General features: G+C 36.6%; 1 protein-coding gene across 2 annotated transcripts; it reads left to right on the top strand.

Moving 5' to 3' along the window:
- The first annotated feature begins 244 nt into the window (after positions 1-244).
- emd (emerin (Emery-Dreifuss muscular dystrophy)) lies at positions 245-20589 on the top strand. 2 transcript variants are annotated; one of them, XM_040153074.1, is made up of 7 exons: positions 245-708; positions 1448-1526; positions 2155-2250; positions 17602-17636; positions 17737-17762; positions 19656-19715; positions 19803-20589. In XM_040153074.1, exons 2-7 carry the CDS (start codon positions 1448-1450, stop codon positions 19993-19995), a joined length of 489 nt encoding a protein of 162 aa, XP_040009008.1. In that variant the 5' UTR covers positions 245-708; the 3' UTR covers positions 19996-20589. The 2 variants fall into 2 exon arrangements, with proteins under 2 accessions (XP_040009008.1, XP_040009007.1); XM_040153073.1 differs by lacking the exons at positions 17602-17636; positions 17737-17762; positions 19656-19715; positions 19803-20589 and adding exons at positions 11730-11996; positions 13652-13827; positions 16445-17592.
- The last annotated feature ends 152 nt before the right edge of the window (positions 20590-20741 follow it).

The raw sequence follows: 20741 nt of genomic DNA on the forward strand, positions 1-20741 counted from the left end.
AGTTCTTTGGTTTGTAGAATAAATGTTTAATTTTTAAAATATACGTCTGTAACTTTAAAAATGTTATTAAAGAACCTTATTCATTTCCAATTGATATTTATTTACAAAGTTTCTATTGTGTATTCCCATACGGAGTTGCGGGGCTATGTCCGGTGTATCTGCCGTTTCATGTTTATCCTTTGCATTGATATCATGTAACACAATATCTGTCGTAAACCCTGAGCGATCTCAGATGAATTCACACCAGACGCTTTGACTTGTCAGCGCAGGAACAGCGCAGGTGTTTACTGACAACACTAACGACGACCGCGAGCACACACGCACGACGCCGGGCCCCAGAAACTGAAGCGGCTACACGGAATTCAGCCATCGTTCACTGGATTTGCTTTTCCCTCTGTCACCTACCAAATTATCTTCTGTGAAAAATGGCTGACGGTGTTACATTGAACACTATAGTATATATTCTTCTGCTGAGGCCGGACATTTCCTTATGTATTCGGTATAAATAAGCAATGACCCTCTTCGTTGGGCAGCTGTGCTAACAGCAAAGCCTCGTTTTGACCCAGAAGTTGTCCGGCAGTATAATCCGTAGGTGTGCCAATCTACGTCGTCCAGAAGTTACGCCTACTTTGCTGCTACAGTCTGCTCAATCTCGCCCTGCGTTTAGCCACATTTTCAAGCACATAACTCTTTTATCTCTTTTGAAAGGTAAGTGAAATCATTTCCTTTCAACTTTAAACAGGCAAATCTACCATTTTCTTTCTTAAATGGCTCGCGCGAGATTAAAAAAAGCCGCGAAATCTGTTTTATTTAGTTACTCTTCCCTGCCATGGGTCAAGTTTTAACACGGGATTATGAATCTAAAACCATAAAGTGTTGTCACATTTGAATATGGGGTTTAGCGTCAAATTACTTTTACTTTACTATCCACTGGTCACTGCAGTTTGAGCAGAGCTTTTTTCTTTGAGGTTTTCCTGCTGGATTAGTTTGGCGGGCAGTTGCCTATACTTCACGAATTTCCTCCCTGTTATGTCTGTCTGTCTGTCTGTCTGTCTGTCTATTTTTCTGAATATCTATCTGAATGTCTGTCTGTCTATTTTTCTGAATATCTATCTGAATGTCTGTCTGTCTATCTATCTGAATATCTATCTGAATGTCTGTCTGTCTATCTATCTGAATATCTATCTGAATGTCTGTCTGTCTATCTATCTGAATATCTATCTGAATGTCTGTCTGTCTATCTATCTGAATGTCTGTCTGAATATCTATCTGAATGTCTGTCTGAATATCTATCTGAATGTCTATCTATCTATCTGAATAGCTATCTGAATGTCTGTCTATCTATCTGAATAGCTATCTGAATGTCTATCTATCTGAATAGCTATCTATCTATCTATCTATCTATCTGAATATCTGTCTGTCGATCTGTCTGCCTGCCTGCCTGCAGATGTCTTTGAGTGAGAGAAGTGTTGAGGAGATCAGCAAGTTGCTTGCTGAATACGGCATTAAACATGGACCCATAGTAGGTAAGAAAAGCACACACACAGACAGCTTTTTTCGACAGTTTGCCATTGTCATTACCAATCTTAAATGGGCTCATTGGTGGTTAACCACTTGATCATGCTTAAACAGATGTAGGTCTAAAAGTGAGAACTGTAATCATAAAATAAAACAGTTGTAATAGAGAGAAAGAAAAAGTAAAGAAATAAATAGATCAATATGCTTCAATGATTTCAGTGCACAGCCATTTAGCCCATCTTGCAGTTAATATTTTCTAAGTAGTGTTCTTCATGTTTTTAATTTACTCTGCCAGTTCTTGTCATTTGTCTTTACTCAGGCTTCCATTTGCTCCAGTGTCTTGTATTTTTATTCAATATTCTGAGTAAATCTGTTTTATCCTTTGTTTTAGAAGGCATTACACCTTAATAAGATGATACAATACAATAAAACCCCTAACCCTAGTTTCATATTAACAATTAATTTTAAGTTATTCATTTTAACATTTCACATGATGAAACTCCATTTTGTGAAATGTATCGATTTCTCCAAATTCCTGCCAACACTTAAATGATGCAGACAAGTCATATTTTGCATATTATTTGTTTACTATGTATAAGATATTGAAGTACTGTTAATGTATTTGTGTGAACATAGACTCTACTCGAAAGCTGTATGAGAAGAAGCTTGAACAGGCCATGGAGAACGCTCCTGTGAAAGCCTCCTCTGATAAGACCTACTACAGAGAGGAAGGTAGGATGCTCTTCAGTCTGATAGCTGATTGTTCATTTGTGCGTCTATAAATGTCCTTTATTTAAGTGGGTCCTCACATGAAGTATAAACCATCTGCAGTTGTTCCCCCTGTAAAATGAAAAATGCCAGTTTAGGGGGTATTGCCTAATTTTCATTGTCTTACTTGTGATAATGTAAATGTATGTTGACATGCAAGAGCTCGTTCCTCAAAAGCCGATACTGCCTAAATGCTGCTAACGCTTTGCTGGTGTTTTTGGCACAATGAATGAAGACATGCAATGCAATTCAGTGTGCCAAAGAGGCAGCTTGTTCCATTATCCAACATGTACAATTATTATTATTATTATTATTATTATTATTATTATTATTATAGAACCTTTCCTCTACTAAGTTACAGAGTATCAAAGCATTCTTCTTCATTAATTCCAGCAATGACACAGCTCCCTGTGAAATATGTGGAAAAATTGGGTTGTGTTTTTCCGGAAACTATTCTTATGTAAAAAGAATTTTCCATGATTAATAATTTTGTTAATTGCTAAATCATGCGTTCTATCTCTCACATACATACCAAAAATCACATTTTCTTTCTTTAGTTCAGGGAAATTTTCAAATTTAGCAAATAACCAGTAATCCAAATCTTCCAAAAAGGCACTAGCAAATTTACATTCATAAAATAAATGTTCTGCTGTTTCAATGTGTTCATCACAAAATCTTAAAAATTCTCCAGTGGGATATATTCCATTAAGAAGCTTAAAGTGGACTTTCTTTGCTTTTGGTGCAATTGGAAATTTTAAAATTTCTACTTAATTTCTAACTTCATCTTTGGAAAAATATTGTAAGATTGAGTTTCTGTTTGATGAAATGGATATAATTGCTTGACATAGGAATTATATCCATTTTTATCAAAATTGGAATCAGATTGTGGTGTTGGGCAGTTTTAGATTAGTGAGAATAATGTCCATTCACCAAAAGTTTAGGAAGGTGCGGGTTTACATTACTTTGATTTATAAGACATCATTTCCACAATGGGGTGTTATGGGGACTTGTGGATCATTTTCCAATATAGTAGCACCTGTAAATGAAATGCGGATAATTTAACAGGGAGCTTTTATCGGTCATAATTACATCTAAGAACAAGGTTAATGCCTCCTAGTCATACAAAATGGCTTGGAATATGTAACCATAAGCTTTTTTCATTTCTTAAGAAGGATCCTAGCCATTTTTTTTAATAGTACTGTTGGGTTCTAACCCTGGATGCATAACGGATTAATATCTATTGGCAGCTACAGGGCTCCTATCAGAGAGCACTAAGTCACCAGGTAGAGTTCAACTTTACAATAGTAACGATGACTCTTTGAGACCAAAAATTTAGACAGGATCTAGACAGTAATTTAGATTACTCTAAATGTTGAGATTATGTAGTGTTTTATCATCTTGTGATGTGTATGCCTAGGTGTTTAATGGTTGATTTAACAGAGATATTATGAATTGTCGTCAGAGCGGAATTATGAATTTTTTAAGGTCTAAATTTTAAGCCTAGAAAAGCAATCAAATGTTTTGAAGATTTTTGGAATTTGGTTACAGAATATGGTTGTGTCATCTGCTAATAGGCTGATTGCCAAATATTTGCCTAACACTATCAGTTTTTCAAATACATTTTTTCCGGGAATGGAGAGCATTTCTGCTGCTGCGATTAAAAAGCAAGGGAGAAATGGGACAACCTTGTTTAATTCCCTTATTAATGGAGAATCTTGGAGATGTAGCTTTTGGTAATAAGACTTTGCTATTAATAATATTAATATTATATATTATAATTATATTAATATTAACATAAAACCTTCATCTTCAATTAAATGATTGTAATCCAGTAAATCAATCTTAAGTTGTATATTGTTATGAATTGATCGTTCTTTTATAAAACCTGACTGTGTGTCTGAGATTATTTGTGTGATACACACAGTCAGTCTGTTGGCAAAAATATGAGTTAAAATTTTATAGTCACTACTAAGCAGGGTTATAGGTCTAAGATAGGTCTCATCAGGGTCCATGCATTCCTGTTTGTCGATCAGCAGTGCCTTTATAGTGTTCCACTCTTGTCTCTTTTTTTCCAATCTACAAAAATATGCTGAACTCCTTTCACGCTCTTCTATCCACTTTACCCTTGATATTATATATGCTCCATTGGCTTTTATAATGTAGATGTTGTCTAGCAAGGATTGGAGAGTAAGTTTTTGTTTGTTTTATTACAAATACAGTTTATTTCTTTAATGATTTCCAAATTTTTTTTTTTAACTAACCATGCTTAATAATTTACTATTACATATGGAAACATACCTCATATTTTAATACTCCCAAAATTCTCTCTCTATAAATTGTAAAATTTGAATCTTCAATTATATTATTATATCATAGATCATTGCTATAATTTCTTGACAAAAGGGTTCGCTATTTAAGAGGTTTGAGTTAAATTTCAAGTCCCTTTTATCCTTAGACATATGTTTGTGGGTTTAAGAATAAGTTTAACATTACAGTGATCTGTTAGAGGTGCTAGAGAAATTGTAGACACTAACCAAAAAGCTATTCTGGATTTGATTGAACCATCAGGTTTAAACCATGTGAAAAATCGGGTACCAGGATTTTCAGTGCACCATGTGTCTTTCAGTTTAAAAACACTACAAAAAATAAAGCAATACAGGATTGTAACGGTGTCCCTGGTATTTTGACGGCGTTCTATCAAGACATTCATCCATCACCATATTAAAATCTCCATATCACCTCCAAATATAAAATTTTCCATAGGATACCACTGATGTAGTTCCTTTATAGAATTTGTTATATCAGTAATCATAGTTTTGTTTTGGTTAAGGTTGTTATACTTATATATATTTCCCAGGATCAGAAAGTTATTTATTTCAAAGACACAAGTTATCCAGTGACCAAAAGTGTCCTTGTTAGTGGTTTAAATTTTCCCAAGGAAATTGTTCAAAAGTATAGCAGTCTCCCCACTGGATTGACCAGAATTTTTCATCCATGTCATTAGAATGAGTTTCTTGAAAAAGAAAACATTGTGCTTTTTCATCTTTTTACAAAATAGAAAGGTTGACTTTCTTTTTATGGAATCTCTATAGAACTGAAAACTGAATCGCTTTGCACTAAACTTGGGATGGGGCATGGGCCAGCGAAGAACCCATTAAATTTTTATGTGGATCCAGTTAAAGGGGTGGATCTAGGAGTTTTTAATCACTTTCCTTAATTTTATGAGTGAGGGCATTTTTTTTGTCTTGGCAGAGGTATGCGCTCTACTGAGTGCCAGTCTAGTTTTGAATAAAATCAAAAAGTTTAAGTATATAGATGAATTACTCAGTTACAGTACAGAATCTTGTAATCAGTTTTTTCCACCCTTTCTTATGTTTCAGGGGGTATTTTGCAATAATGGCAAGCTCACTGAAAATCATCCTAGTTATTACACAACTGCTTGTGTACAAACCCAGTGTGCTTAAAAAGCAATTGAACTCGGCGTTTTTTAGAAGGTGGATCTTTGTGTTCTTTTCAGTTGCTGCCCATAGTTTTTCATTTGTGAATTTATCTCAAGACACCAAGTTGTCATGGTCAGCCAGCTCTGTATTGGTTGCAAAGCAACTCGTATATGTGAAATTGCGGCAAATAACACATGGCTTTTGGCTAAAGGTACCACCTAATCAAAACCAACTGTTGTTTAAGAGTATATTTAACATGAGGGGAGAAAAAGCGTCGTGCCAACTCTACCCAACAATAAATTATCAGAGCTGGCATATTGTACATTATGATATAAGAATAAAAGAAGAAGAAGAAAAAAACCTACCAATGTGGATGGCATCTGAATAAATGATGGCTGGTCTGTGCTGTGCTGTATCTGTAGCCAGCCAGTTTCTCCTGCATGAAAAGGCTCAGGTGAAACTCGGTCCCACAGTCTATCCAAAGTTGATTCCATAAGCAGTGATTAAGTACTGCTTGCCTTTAAGAATAACAAAGCATTGATTTCGTTCATCACACCCCAACTGTCCTAATAATTGAAGATTCAAGTAGAAACATTCAACATTCTTTTACATCTATACAGTAAGTTAAGCAGGTTTTCGAAATATTTCTCACTGATCTTGATTAAACTTTAAGGTGCAATGATGCTTAAATCGTAAAAGAATAATACCTATTAGGAGGATGATGTAGCCTAGATAAAATTGTTCCACAGGCTATTTCTTAGAAATCTGTTACAAATACATTTCATATAACAAGATTTGATATCAATAATTCAATAACACAGCAAAACAATATGTACAAGACACTACTTATACACACCTATAAACCTCCTCGTAGATGGTGAGTTTATTTTTGATTGGCATGGTGGAATGGCCAACCAATTTTCCCATTTAACCATCAATGGCCTCAACATGGGTCACCCCAAACATAACAAATTTTTAATTTTGGCCTGCATGAAGTTTCTTTCTGTAGTAGTCACCACTATATGGGGTTGGACTCAGGTTCCGGACACCCTAAAAAAAATATTAACAACAATGACGACCAGCAATTTGCAGGTTCTAACCCTTTTTGCTCTCAACAGAAGGAAGCAGCTTAATTTCCTAAAATTAAATCTGTGAGCAGCAATGAGCTGGTGTCAGGTTTGACAAAACTGAGCAAAGTCACTTCAGCTAGTTAATTTCTGTTTAAAGAAGGAGTGAGACCAAGCACATACCTGTTTCATCATTACAGAGTATGCAGCATTTCAATAATTGCACACTCAAAGTTCCACCATTTGTCCTGTCTTCATCGGTTGAGAACGAACCTCCATGTGTGTGTTCAGGAGATAGCGCAGGATGTCTCCAGTGAGTTTAATATGGAGGGATCAAAAGCATCTTGTTATGTGCAAATATGTCGTAGTCCAGGCCCACTTGCACCAATTAATATGGCACTTTCAATTTTGGTTAATACTTGCCCCCAGAGCATGCACACCCATTTTGGTGAAATTCTGTACCCCAGGTTTTCAGATGCTATTTGTGGCGCCCCCTATAGGTTGGGCTCAAAATACTTTGGTAAACCTATTCACATTCATGGACTGAAGACATGTACCAAGATTTATGATGTTCTTGATGTTGGAGAAATCATTAATGAGTTATGGCTAATATTCACTAAGCCACACCCTGTGTGAAGATATTTTGTTTTAGATTGATCTTGCTCATTTCTATTATAAATGTGTATCTCAGTCCCCCAAGGCTTTATACCAAACATGGCGCTGATAGTCAAAATCCAAAAAGTTCTATTCATATTACTTGTTTTCATTTATGCAAATTAGAAAGGAAATCAATCATAGTGGACTTTAATAGAGTATTTTTTGTAGAGCTTTTTTGTAGATTGCAGTCATATTTCTTGGGAAGCATTTGCACATAATTTCCAGTTATTGAGCCAAGTTTCATGGGTTTTGCTCATACCAGCTCACGGCAATTTGAGCCATGGCAGAAGACAAATAATAATAACAATAAACTGGCACAAATACAGAAGAGTTCTACCCCTTTGGGGTTACAACCCTAATTATTATAAATACCATAGATTACTGTCTGCCACTGAGAACAGCTTTATGATTTCCCCCCCCCCCCAAGAACCATCACTTAAATTCATTCATTCCTTCATGTTATCCAAGACATCTATTAGTACTATTACTTGTGTGCAAGTAGATATATATATATATATATATACCAGTGTATAACTGTAAAAAAAAAAAAAAAAAAACACAATACAATATTTAAAATTAGCTACCTGAAAGTCATGACTTATAGCATATTTAATTGAAGCTGGTGTGGTGGGAAATAGTTCCCTAGTATTATTGAATACAGCATTCTGGTGTGCCGTTAGTGAATGTAGCCAAGGCCTGACTCCTCCTGCAGTTGGTCCCCTAATCAGGACAGGGTCATTTGAGGGAGATGAGATGAGATGAGATGAAACTTCCTTCATCCAATGTGGGGAAATTTAGGTGTTACAGCAGCAAGTCACAAACAGTATTCACCAACATACAAGGCATAAAATTACCACCTACACAGTGCTAATATCCATATCAATATAGAAATAAATAAAATTACGTCTATATAAGACAATGTAAACAAACAAAAGCCAAATAAATAAATGGCTAAAATGAGAGGCCCTGACATGTAACCGCTACAAAGTGACACATGCGATGCAAAAGACTGAACTAAAAGGGCACTCGCAAGCAGTAGTGCAAGATTATTAAGTAAATACCACTCCTCCTGCCAATAGTAATGATCAGGCTGAGATCACTATGTGCAGGGCTGGGATGCTATTATAGAGTCTGATTCCTGCAGGAACAAACGATCTGCAGAATTACGCCTTAGAGCAGCATGGGTGGAGCAGCCTGTTGCTTAGGGAGCTGCTCAGGGCACACAGGTACTCATACAAGGGGTTGGAGGAGTTGTCCAAGATGGCCTGGAGTTTTACCAGCATCCTCATCTCACTCACCATCTCTAAGGTGTCCAGGGAGCACCCGAGGACAGATCCAGACTAGCTGATCAGTTTAATTAGTCTATTTTTTGTCTGTGATAGCAATGCAACCTCCCCAGCAGACAACCGTGTTAAAGTTGGCTGGCGCAACCACTGAGTCATAAAAGGACTTCAGTGCTGCTCCCTGTACATCAAGGGATCTTATTCTCCTCAGTAGATAGTCGACTAGTGCTTTTTTGTACAGGGCTGTGATGTTGTCCGTCTGGTTTTTCCTTGGTGTGGCACTTAACATACTGGGTGAAGGTGGGTAGTGTGTAAGCTAGTGCTGTATGGTTAAAGTCACCAGATATGAGGAGTAGAGCCTCTGGATGTTGTTATCTGGGTGGTAGAACAACCATAATTAATGATTCTATAAAGTGGTGTAAAAACAGTGATCACCTCTTGCATGCCACCTTCCACAGCAAATCCAAGTTGATGGGTTGTAGTCTTCCCCGTTTTTTTTTCACCAGTCCATACCTCTGACAATTTTTTTTTATGTTGGCAACAGAGACCCCCTTCTGAACACCTATGGATGCCAGAGTTAACGAGATTTTGGATATGAACTTCCGTTTTGCTTCATAACTCCATTTCATAATTTCGCTCCAAAGTAGGGAAACTCATGTTTCATAGAAATTGTCAGAAAGACAAACAATTGCCAGTTTACCATTATCATGGGCAGGTGTTTGCACCAGATACATCGCCAAACTTCCGATATTCTTCTTCTCCTTTAATATTTAGAAGATTGGCATCCAAACTGTTGAATTTGCACCCCCTCCATACAGCTGGTAGTAACAGAAAATGGTCTCTCCAATATCAGGCCCATACCCTGTAACTTGCTTGTTTTTTTTCTAAATATTTTTCCTAATATAGAACCCAAATGCTATTTTTGTAATTATATGGTAGAAATGCTAGTGTGTACAAGATGACAGTGTTTTGGGTTGATTTCAGTTGGATCTTAAAATATATTTTGGTAAGGAAATTTTAGCTAAAGAACATGATTTGTTTTAGTATTTATTCAACAATCCTAATTTCTCTAGCAATGAACAATATGTCGTTAATTTTTCTCATTATTTTAGCCAAATTTTACATTCATAAAATGAAACTAAAATTACAATCTTATACTGCATTTAAACAAACAGATCTGAGCATACAGTATTTATCTTAAAGGACTGTCACATTTAAAAACCTGTAATGAAAAAATAACCAAAACTTTTATATGCAGACTCTTAAGTATTATACCAGATTAAGTAATACTCTTGTGTGCGTTCATATGTATGTTAATTTTTGTTAGGTTTTTCCTTATTTTCCCCCTTTTTTTAATATTTGGTTCTAATTCTTTCACTTTGTTTGTTGTGAAGTCCCAGCACTATACACCTGGTATTGGAGAGCTGTGCAAAAACGAGATGAGGAGTCTGGCATCTGGCTTTTTCATTTTCAAAACTCCTGACCAGTAACTTGTACAACTTGGAGCCAGAGTAATTGCAATTCTCTGCCCCAGGGCTTCCCAGCGATAGCCTACTTGACCTGAGTCTCTAGCTCTGTGCTCCACACCACTGGAGCTGTGCGAAAAAAGAACAGTGCACGGGTCTTGTTCCATTTTCTGGTCTCATTGCAAAACGGAATTCATTTGACTACTTTGTACATAGATCCTGAACAGGCATCTCCATTCATCCATGCATTCTTGCATCCATCCTGCCCCCAATTCACATGATTAAATTTGAATGTATTTATTTTATTTATAAGATCCTGAAACTGTGATTTATAGCTTATTTTATTGTCAACACAAAATACATTATGGCAAGATGTGGCCAATCAGAAATGTGATTTTAGATATGAATTGATTTCCCATGTATCAATAAATGTTGTTTAGTATCTGGTTTTCATTTTTAGTGAAAGAGAATATACTCATTTATCAAATTACATAAATGTAGATTCTATGATACATGCCTATTAATTGTTATTGTTTTTGGGTCCATTTTTATTTCACCCTCAGGCTACTTGAGTAATTGCCAAAGCTAGATACTTTAACTATTTATTCATATTTATAACCATTTGGATGTTATCTGAATAAAATAAAAACTACTATTATGACATTAATTATGTCAGGTATGTCCTGCAATACTTCAACACAACCAGCAGATAGTGTAGGCGTGCACCATCCCACCCAAGGCAATATAAGCCTTGGGTAATGCTTGTCTTTTTTGGTGCTTGTAAAACAGCAATGGATAGAAAACTATGTGCCCTGACAAGGAGGCAGAAGACTTGCACAGTTTGAGTCATTGATATGACCGTGGCCTATATGTTGCAGATGTTTCAGGTACAGTATTAGTTATTTTCTTTATATACTTATTCGGTTTCTGTTAATTGATTGTTACAACACATAAAAAACATAGCTACCAGTATGTGGCCAGTTTGCTGCTAACATTTATTTTCTGTGGCTGGGTTCAGCTTTGGCCCTGTAGTTGTAACCTTTAATGTTAGGCCAACAAAAGCAGTTGGTTTTGATAGCAAAATATACAGTATGTAATCCTTATCAATTTACTAAAGAAAGCCAGAACTCAAAACTGCAGTACATTATGCAAAAAAGAAAAAAAAAAATGCAGCTAAGGTGAAGCGTTGTCCAACTATCTAAAGACATCAGTAAGTCATCTATCAACCACTTTGTGCTTATATCAAAACTTAGAATCAGTTTTGAATTTAACTCCTCTCTCTCTCCTTTTTTAAAATTTAAAAAGGTATTTTTTGTTTACATTCAATTTGAATTCGATTCAATTTTATTTATATAGCGCCAAATGATAACCGGTTATCTCAGGGCACTTTTTCATGTAGAGCAGGTGTAGACTGTAGTCTTTATCATTGTTTATCATGTTTATCATTGCTTTGATGCAAAGCACAAAGTCTATAATATAACTTCATGTTAACAGTATTTTAATATTTTATTTCATTGTTACATTTAACAGATCCACCCCGGACCATCTGGCTTATGGAGAAAGAAAGTGGTGGTGTAGTTTTTCCACCCCAGGACTACTTTCTCCATGTTGAACTCACCACTGAGGTAACATATCTTGTTGAGGGTCAAAACTGGGTACCAGTTTCAGCTGTGCCAGTACCCACAGCAGGTGGTTCATACATACTGTATACTCAGGCAGTGGTTTCAGATTCCGTTTTCCCCCTCAGAGCACACAGTCTCGCCCTCTTCCATCTCCACCTCCAAGAAAGTACTCAAGGTAAAACAAAATTTGGTGACAGTAATATATACAGTTAGGTACATATGTATTTGGACAGTGAATTAGCTTTAATTCAAAATATTACCTTAACGGTTTAGGAATTACAGCCATTTTTATACATAGTCCCTCATTTTCAGTGGCTAAAAATTATTTGGTATTTTCCATGTGTTAGATTTGCATTCTGTAGCTGTTCATGGGAACTCTCAATATGTGGTCCAAAGAGGTGTCAATGCTATTGAAAGAGGCCATCATCAGGCTGAAAAAACAAAACAAACCTATCAGACAGATGGTAGAAACTTTAGGAGTGGCCAAATCAACAATTTAGTACATTTTTAAAAAGAAGAAATACACTGGTGAGCTCAGCAAAACCAAGGGCCTGGAAAACCACAGGAGACAACTTAAGTGGATGATTCCAGAATTCTCCCCTTGGTGTAGAAAAACCCCCTCACAACATTTAGCCAGGTCAAGAACACTCTCGAGGAGGAAGGCATATCATTGTCAAAATATACAATCAAGAGACATCTTCATGAATGTAAATAGTGGGTTTACCACAAGGTGCAAAACACTGGTAACACTTAAGAACAGAAAGGCCAGATTAGACTTTGCCAGAAAACCTCTAAAAAAGCCTGCTCAGTCGTGGAACAAGATTCTTTGGATAGATGACACCATGATTAACTTGTACCAGAATGATGGGAAGAGAAAAGTCTAGAGAAGGAAAGGAATGGGTCATGGTCCAAAGCGTAGAACATCATCTGTTAAACATGGTGGAGCCAGTGTTATTGAATGGCAATGTATGGCTGCCAAAGGAGCTGGGTCACTGCTGTTTATTGATGACGTGACTGCTGATAGAAGTAGCAGGATGAATTCTGAAGTGTATAGTTCTATACTCTCTGCTCAGATGCAACCAAATGCTGCAAAACTGATTGGATGTTGCTTCACAGTACAAATGGATAATGACCCAAAACATACTGCAAAAGCAAACCAAGCTAAACGAAATATTCTTCAATTGCCAAGTCTGTCACCTGACCTCAACCCAATAGAGCATGCTTTTCACTTCCAGAAGACAAAACTGAAGGCAGAAAGACCCACAAACAAGCAGCAACTGAAGGCAGCTGCAGTAAAGTCCTGGCAAAGCATCTCAAGGGATGAAACTCAGCATTTGGTGATGTCCATGGGTTCCAGGCCATCATTGACTGCAAAGGACTTCTCTATTAAAAATAATCCTTGTAATTATGTTTGCTTGTCCAATTACTTTTGAGCATCTGAAAATGAAGGACCATGTATAAGAATGGCTGTAATTGCTAAATGGTTAATGCAATATTATCCCCTCCACCCACCCCAAATTAAGTTAATCCTTTTGCTTATAGAGAGTGTGGTATATAACTTTCACTAGAGTAATTTTTGCCCCACTGGCAAGAATATGCTGGGCCAATTGTCATGAAATTTGATATTTACATTCCTGATCCCCAGAGGATGAAACCTGTCAATTTGACCTCATTAACATTCCTCTAGAACTGTCGTCAGGCCAAATGACAAACCCTATTCTCCCACTATTTGCATTCCCCTGACATGCACCATTCCACTGTGCAGGACTCAAGACAAATGAGACAGAGCACAACAGGACAGTTGACCATACACATGTTTGCCTTTTTTAGGGTCAAGCCAAACTAACCTGAGGGGGGTCCAAGGGGCCATTGAGGAGTTTATCCAGGTGGCTGAGGCTCTCCCTACTTTGGCAGCAGAGATGAGGAAAGCGGGCAAATGCAAGACAGGTTCACCAGGCAGGAGGTGGAGACCTTGAAGGCCACTTTCCAGTGTCTCATATGTCAGTGTAAGTACAACTTAAAGCTGATTCTGCCCTATGAATTTATAACCTCTTAGCACATTTTTTTCTTCAGTTTACAATACAACTTGAAAGAACCACATTAATTGCAGGAGTTTATTTTGGAGATAGTGAATTCCCTGTTCACAGACGTTATTTTGAAGTACTTGGACATCCAGAATCCTTTGTACTACACTGCTTCCTCAACTCCAGCCTGCTCAGCTACAAAATATAATATAAAATATGAAGACAGTAAATTAACTAAATGCAATCTACACACAAAACACAGTCTTTATCTGATATCAGAGCGATTCAGCATTTAGCCTACAGGATCATTCAGGCTTTGAAAGCTAGTGAGACAGGTTATCAATTGCTAAACAGACAATTTGATAGACTTACTTTGATGTAAGGGTTAGCTCCAACTTATCCCTTAGTTTAACTTATTGATATCTTTTATCATTTTTGATAAATCCCAGTTTAAGTGTCATGCAGCGTTCAGATTATAATGGGTTTAGCTCTCCCATACACACTCATTAGCTCAGCAATTTGACACAATTTAACTGTCGTCTCTTCTGTTAAAACCCCCACAATTTCAAAGAGACGTGCACATACCTAGTATAAAAAGGTTGAGAGTTTTCTGCTCGATCTGCCCATGCCATTTTTGAAGCAATGCAACTCAAAATCTGTAAGTTTCTCTCTTTTGCTTCAGTTTAGGACCTGTTTTCAGATAAGTATATGCAGTCAGTCTGCACTGATTTCAGCTTTTTCACACATTTACTACTGCATGTTTAAACTGTCACTGATAGCACAATTTTCAACATACATATAGATAAAATTATGAAAACGCTAAGCTATGTCTCATCTAACCACTTTTATAATTATCACAGTGATTTTCCCTTGGCAGTCGCTTTGTTCTACATAATAACTGCATCAGACCACGCTGAGGTCAATTATGGCGTGCCACAAGGATCTGTGCTCAGACCTATTCTTTTCTCTATTTCCAGGTTGCCTCTTGGTACCAATAACTATCAATAATTACAAACTGTTTCCACTCCTGTGCAGGTGATACTCAGCTTTACATCTCCATTAAGCCTAATGACTATCATCAGGAGGTGGGAAAAAAGTTGAAAAATGCCTCTTAGAAATGAAACAGTGGATAACGAACTTCCTCCCTATTCAATCCAAATCTCTTTTTTGAAAAACACCTCAGCGATATTACAAAGACTGCATATTTCAATTTACAAAATATTGCCAAGATCCGTCCCGCTCTTTCCATCACTGATGCTAAATCGTTTGTTCATACATTTCTCTTTTTGACTTCACTATTGTAAAACCCTTTTTCTGTGACTTACCTAAATCAACTATAAGCAAATTACAACTTGTATAAAACACTGCTGCTATGACATTAACCACAAGTAGAAAATTTTATCATATTACCCCCCATTCTTTTTTTCATTACATTGGCATCTTGTACATGTTAGATCTGACTTTAAGATTCTTATTTTAACTTATAAAATATTACACGGATTTGCACCATCCTACTTTCACCTCTAGTCATTCCTCATATACCTATTAGGGCTCTACGATCACAAAATGCCGGTCTCCTGAATATTTCTAAAATAAATAAACATCAGTAGGTGAGAGGGCTTTCTTTTCCCAAGCCCCTCTTCTCTGGAATCTTCTTCCTATCCAAATTAGAGAAGCCATCTTGGTTGACTCGATCAAAAGCAAACTCAAAGCACATTTATTCACATCATCACTTCAACCTTATTTAGCCTGCCCTGGGTTCTGCACTATGGTTGTCCATTTTGTTTTTAGTTTATGTGCTCATGGTTGCGTACATGCGCTATATGTTGCACATTTTTGTTAATGTACTTTCTCATCTGTTTCCACGTGTAAATGTACAGGAGTTTTGTGTGTGGTATTTTGTTTATATTGTCTTATATGTAATTTATCTCAGTTTTGATATTTTTGTATTTTGCTATGTTGTTCATAGTTGATGTACAGCCCTTTGAGACATATTTTTTTTATTTTTGGCTGTTAAAAACTTTGACTTGAGTTGATTATTATGAGACATCAATAGGTTTAAGCTAAGTTTAAGTTTAAATATTCAAATTACTAGTCTACAGTTACTGCTTCAGTGACTTTACCTACTGCCTGAAATACTTCAATTACTGATTCAGCTTGTACAAATACTGCTTTATCTTCTATAGTTTCTGCCAAAGTACTTCAACTTCTGCTTCAGCTACTTTATCTACTGCTTCAATTTATTTAAATTCTGCCTCAATTACTACTTCAGATACATCAAATACTTTTTAAAATACTTGCACTCTATATCGATTTACTTTCAAGTACCTCATCGCTTTCTACTACTACTACATTTCACACTACCTCAAGTACTTCAACTCCTTCTACTATTATATGTAGTACTTATTCAAATACTTCAAGCTAAAGCAAAAACACTCAAATTTTGTTCAAGAAATTTAGCACACAATGTTAAAAGAATACAGATGAAACACTGATATGTGGAGCCACAAAGGATTTAGGAGAAGTACACAGTAGAGTGTAGGATCTTTCGTCAGTTTGAAAGAAATTTTTCATCTTTGTTGTGTTAATGTCATTACAGCTGAAATGGAAGGTCCACCACTGGTGCTGTGCTGCCGAAGCTTCATTGATGCCAGGAATGTATTTCAGTCCTACTGACAAGCGAAGCCTGCCCAAAGTGCAGGGCTCCAATTAGCCTGGACAGGAGTGTTGATCATGGAGAAACTACAGAAGCCACATTATAAAGAAATTAAAGCTTGGCCAGATATTTTCACAGCTTGACATATTGCATGCACCGTGTTACAGTGAGCATGGATTTCAATAATATGAATTGCTAGGCCTTTTGGGTGAGCACATGCATTTCGGGGCAAATACTGAGGTCATGGAGCCAACAGATCTAATTTTGCCCTCCTAAAATTATTGCACAACTTAATTTTGCTTTTCATGTGTGCATTGTATCTTTGTAGCTACACTGAATCAATTAAAGGTCATTTTTGAAGCAGCAATAATAATGACTATGAATGATTATTAGTATTTCTTAATACATGACAAATGAGTGTGACAAAGTTTGATGCTCTATGAAGTGGTCGATGGAAAGAAATATGAGTAATGTCTACTTGAATACTTTACAGTAGTGTATTAGGTCCATTGTGGGTTAAAAAAAAATTACAGAGCTAGGGGAGAGGGATCATGCTCAGAGAAAAAACTCTGAATTTCCAAGATTAAAGTCGTACATTCACAAGGAAGAAACTCGGATATTCCCTGAGATTATAAAGTTATAAATTAACGAGAAAAAAACTGAACATTTGTCTTTTTGCTTCACTTCGCAAGGTTGGATCAATCTCATCACACTACAGACGCCGCTGCTAAGCCTGCAGTGGATGACCTAATCAAATTATACTTAGCAATTGGATTCAGCAATAAGGAAATAGTCAAGATTTTTAGCCCAGAATCACCATATTATCATAAGCATCCGGACTTTGAGTATTTTTTCCTCATCATATGTGACTTTAAGAACAGATCTTACATAACAATGTTGTAAATTAAAGAAATTATAATTACAGGCAAACTTCAGCACAAGGAGCTTTCCTTGTCAAACGTGCCATCTGGTGTTCATTCTCTCTGACCTCTTAATTTCTATTATCATCGAATTATCATAAACTTATGTACAGAAGTGTCAACACGTGTTTATTTCAATGAGGTCCGACATGTGCTCTGTCTTGTTTTTTATCTTTACAGAGGAGGAAATTACCTACATCACATACCACAGCCCGGTAAATCCTGATTGTTTCCTTTTCCTTTCTATTTGAACCAAACTCCTGTGCTCTGTGACTGTAAATAATCTCACAATCTATTCTCCTTTCATTTTCACAGGTTCGACATGAGGGTTTTGCAGACATGTGAGTACAATTTCAACACATACACACGGAAAAAGCACAAGGCATTTAAACTGTGTTGATACAAGATAAAGCCCTGATGAAACTGTGAGGGGGGAAAGATTTGTTATCAGGCTCCTAGTAACCCACCCATCCATCTCGCACCCTAAGTTGCTTTGTGCATGAACCCTGTCACCTCCAAGTTCCAATTCAGTGCAGTGCACACACAGACCCAGGAAACAACCAGTGCTCCTGTGGTGGAGTACAATCTGGCCCCAGATGTTCTGTTTGTCATATAGTTAATTTCCTGTATATGGGAATATATATTATGTGGAAGAATTCATTTTACTTATAATTTAGTTATGTAAAAGTAGCAATGTCATGGTATAAACACATTCCATTACAAGTAAAAGTCCTGCATTCAAAATCTTAAGTAAAAGTACAGACGTATCATCAGATAGAATAGAGGAATATTTCTAGCTGTTCTTTATTCAAATCAGCTTATTTAAAAATGTTCTAAAAAAAAATAGGTGTCTGTAGTCTGAAACAAGACGGCCTTAAACAGGTAAATGCAATATGTCGTGAAATATGTATTTTAAGATGTTTTTGTTTAAAAGTGTAAAAATATGGAAGGAGAGAATGAAGATTAATAAATTAATACAAATATCTGCTGCCCCCAATTTATCACTGCAGACTGACCACTGCAGCAGAGGAAACTGACTGAAATGTATTATCTGAGAAAAGCAGGTGTAAAATGTGCAGCACTTTTCTATCAGAAACACACTGAGGCAGAGAGTATATAGCAGAGAAAGACAGACAGTGAGTGAGAGAGAGAGAGAGAAACATAAATTAAAAGATGCATTATAAAGTTACTTTACAGCAGCTCTCACTTCAGCACCACAACACAAGAAAAAAGAGCAGAAATATAACAACCTGCGTTACCTTTCTGTCTCCTACTGGTCCCCCTCGTTTTTCCTCACTTTTAATGGCTCGCAGCAGCTTCAGTCCAGTGCTGGATAATACACACTCGTTCCCAAGTGTCTTCTCTTCTACGAGTACTCTTAAGTTCAGCAGCAAAAATCTTCAGTTTTGTGCTTCATTATTTCCATGTCAAAACAGTGCAGCTTCAGGTTTTATTTAGTTGCACTTTATGCAAATCAGATTATCTGTAGCTGGGTTTATTTACGACTGTAGTCTTCGTAAATACCTCGCAAAAAAAAAAATTCATCCATGGTGTTGATTTGCAACAAGATTAGTAGATACGCCAGTGAGAGTCTACAGCTATGCTTGCCAGTCTGTGAAGCTGTACTTAAACACGTCAGTGCTTTACACTAAATGCTAACATCAGCAGCATGCTAACATACTCACAATGATAATGGTAACATGCTGAGGTTTAACATATTTCCTACCATGTTTACCATCTTAGTTTAGTGATTTAGCATGCTAACTTTTTCTGTTTAGCACTAAACACAAAATACAGCTGAGTTTGATGGGACTGAGGGGACTATGAATGTCTGAACTAATTTTCATGAAACCCTGTCCAATAGTTGTTGAAATATTTCTGTGGACAAACCTGGTGGGCCAGCCAACTAACTTCGCCATCCCTAGAGCCAAACCGCTATAATGGATTGAAAAACTTGATTTTAGAAAATAATTGGAACAAGTTGATTTGCTTTGAAAACAGGTTAGAATATTCTTACTGCACTTGCAAATGTTTAACTTTCTGCAAACTAGTAACAACGCAAAAAGTATACATCAGCATAAAATGATAATATTTAAATAAAATACAAGTACCTTAATATTGTACAGTGCTTGAGTAAGCTGCTCAATTACTTGACAGTAGTGTGGGTTAATTTGTGTAAATATCTTTGACTACATTTCTAAATTGAAATTTAAGTACAGTGTTCCTCCATCCAGGCTGAAACGAAGAGGCAACACTGAGCCAGACCCGGATGACGAATCAGACCAAGATACAGAGTGAGTATGGTAGCATAAATTATTGGTCTGTGTGATCTAATGACTTCATCACCTGGTCTAAATCTACTCTTTCCTCCTGTGCTTCAGGCCCCCCATCCAGATGACTAACAGAATAACCAATCACAGTGCAGTACGATCCAATGAGCCGGTCACAAAGTCTGGAGGCTGCATGTGGAAGATGATTCGGTTGTTGCTGCTGTTAGCTGTGTTAGCAGCTCTCTTCTACTACGCCTACTGCCGTGTGATAATTAATGAAGAAAATCCTTTTGGGAGTCAATGATCTGATTTGTTGTTAGGATGTCAGGGTTTTTTTTTCATTAGGCATTACTTCTCCATTAATGTTTAAGTGAAGAGGACTTTTTTTCTGTTTTTCTTATTCCAATACACATTTTGACCACATTTCATGAACTTTTAAAGGCTAGCTGTAGTCTAAATTTCTTACTGTATCCAAATCCCATGAAATGACCACAAGAAAATAAGCCTTGGCCAAACAGCCAAGTTGCAGGAAATACAGTCACATTCTCATTGATGTCACAGTGAAGATGTTCTGTGACCTTTATGATATAAAATGTCATTTTATCCTATTAGACATTTGAGTAAAATTGTGTCATTTTAGCTTATGAATTCTTGAGTTATGGCCAAAAACTTGTTTTGTGGTGTCGCAGTGACCTTTCACCACCAACATGTAATCAGTTCATTGTTGAGTCCCAAGTGAAAATTTGTACCAAATTTGAAGAAATTCCCTCAAGGAATTCCTGAGAATTCCTTTAACTTGAATGGGATGGATGGATGGACGGACAACCCATCCATTCATCCATCCATGCCTCCAGCCACAGCTGTAGAGTGGAGACATTTAAAAAAAAAAAAAAAAAAACTGCACCAAATGTCATTTAATCAGCCACTGAAAATAGTCCCCAACAAAAGCACTGGGTAATATTTACTGAAAACTACAATCTACAGTGCCCAGGTATTTTTTAAAATGACTGATTCTTTTTCAGAAATTAAAAAAAACTATATTTTTGAGTC

The sequence above is a fragment of the Xiphias gladius genome, chromosome 18, assembly GCF_016859285.1.
Source record: "Xiphias gladius isolate SHS-SW01 ecotype Sanya breed wild chromosome 18, ASM1685928v1, whole genome shotgun sequence".
In the NCBI taxonomy this organism is placed as follows: domain Eukaryota; kingdom Metazoa; phylum Chordata; class Actinopteri; order Istiophoriformes; family Xiphiidae; genus Xiphias; species Xiphias gladius.

What these genes read in the sequence shown, in the direction of transcription:
- emd (XM_040153073.1), top strand. Translation starts at nt 1,448, where the DNA reads ATGTCTTTGAGTGAGAGAAGTGTTGAGGAGATCAGCAAGTTGCTTGCT. An exon ending in TAAACATGGACCCATAGTAG is followed by an intron (nt 1,527 to 2,154) that starts GTAAGAAAAGCA and finishes GTGTGAACATAG; the next exon opens with ACTCTACTCGAAAGCTGTAT. An exon ending in GACCTACTACAGAGAGGAAG is followed by an intron (nt 2,251 to 11,729) that starts GTAGGATGCTCT and finishes TACATTTAACAG; the next exon opens with ATCCACCCCGGACCATCTGG.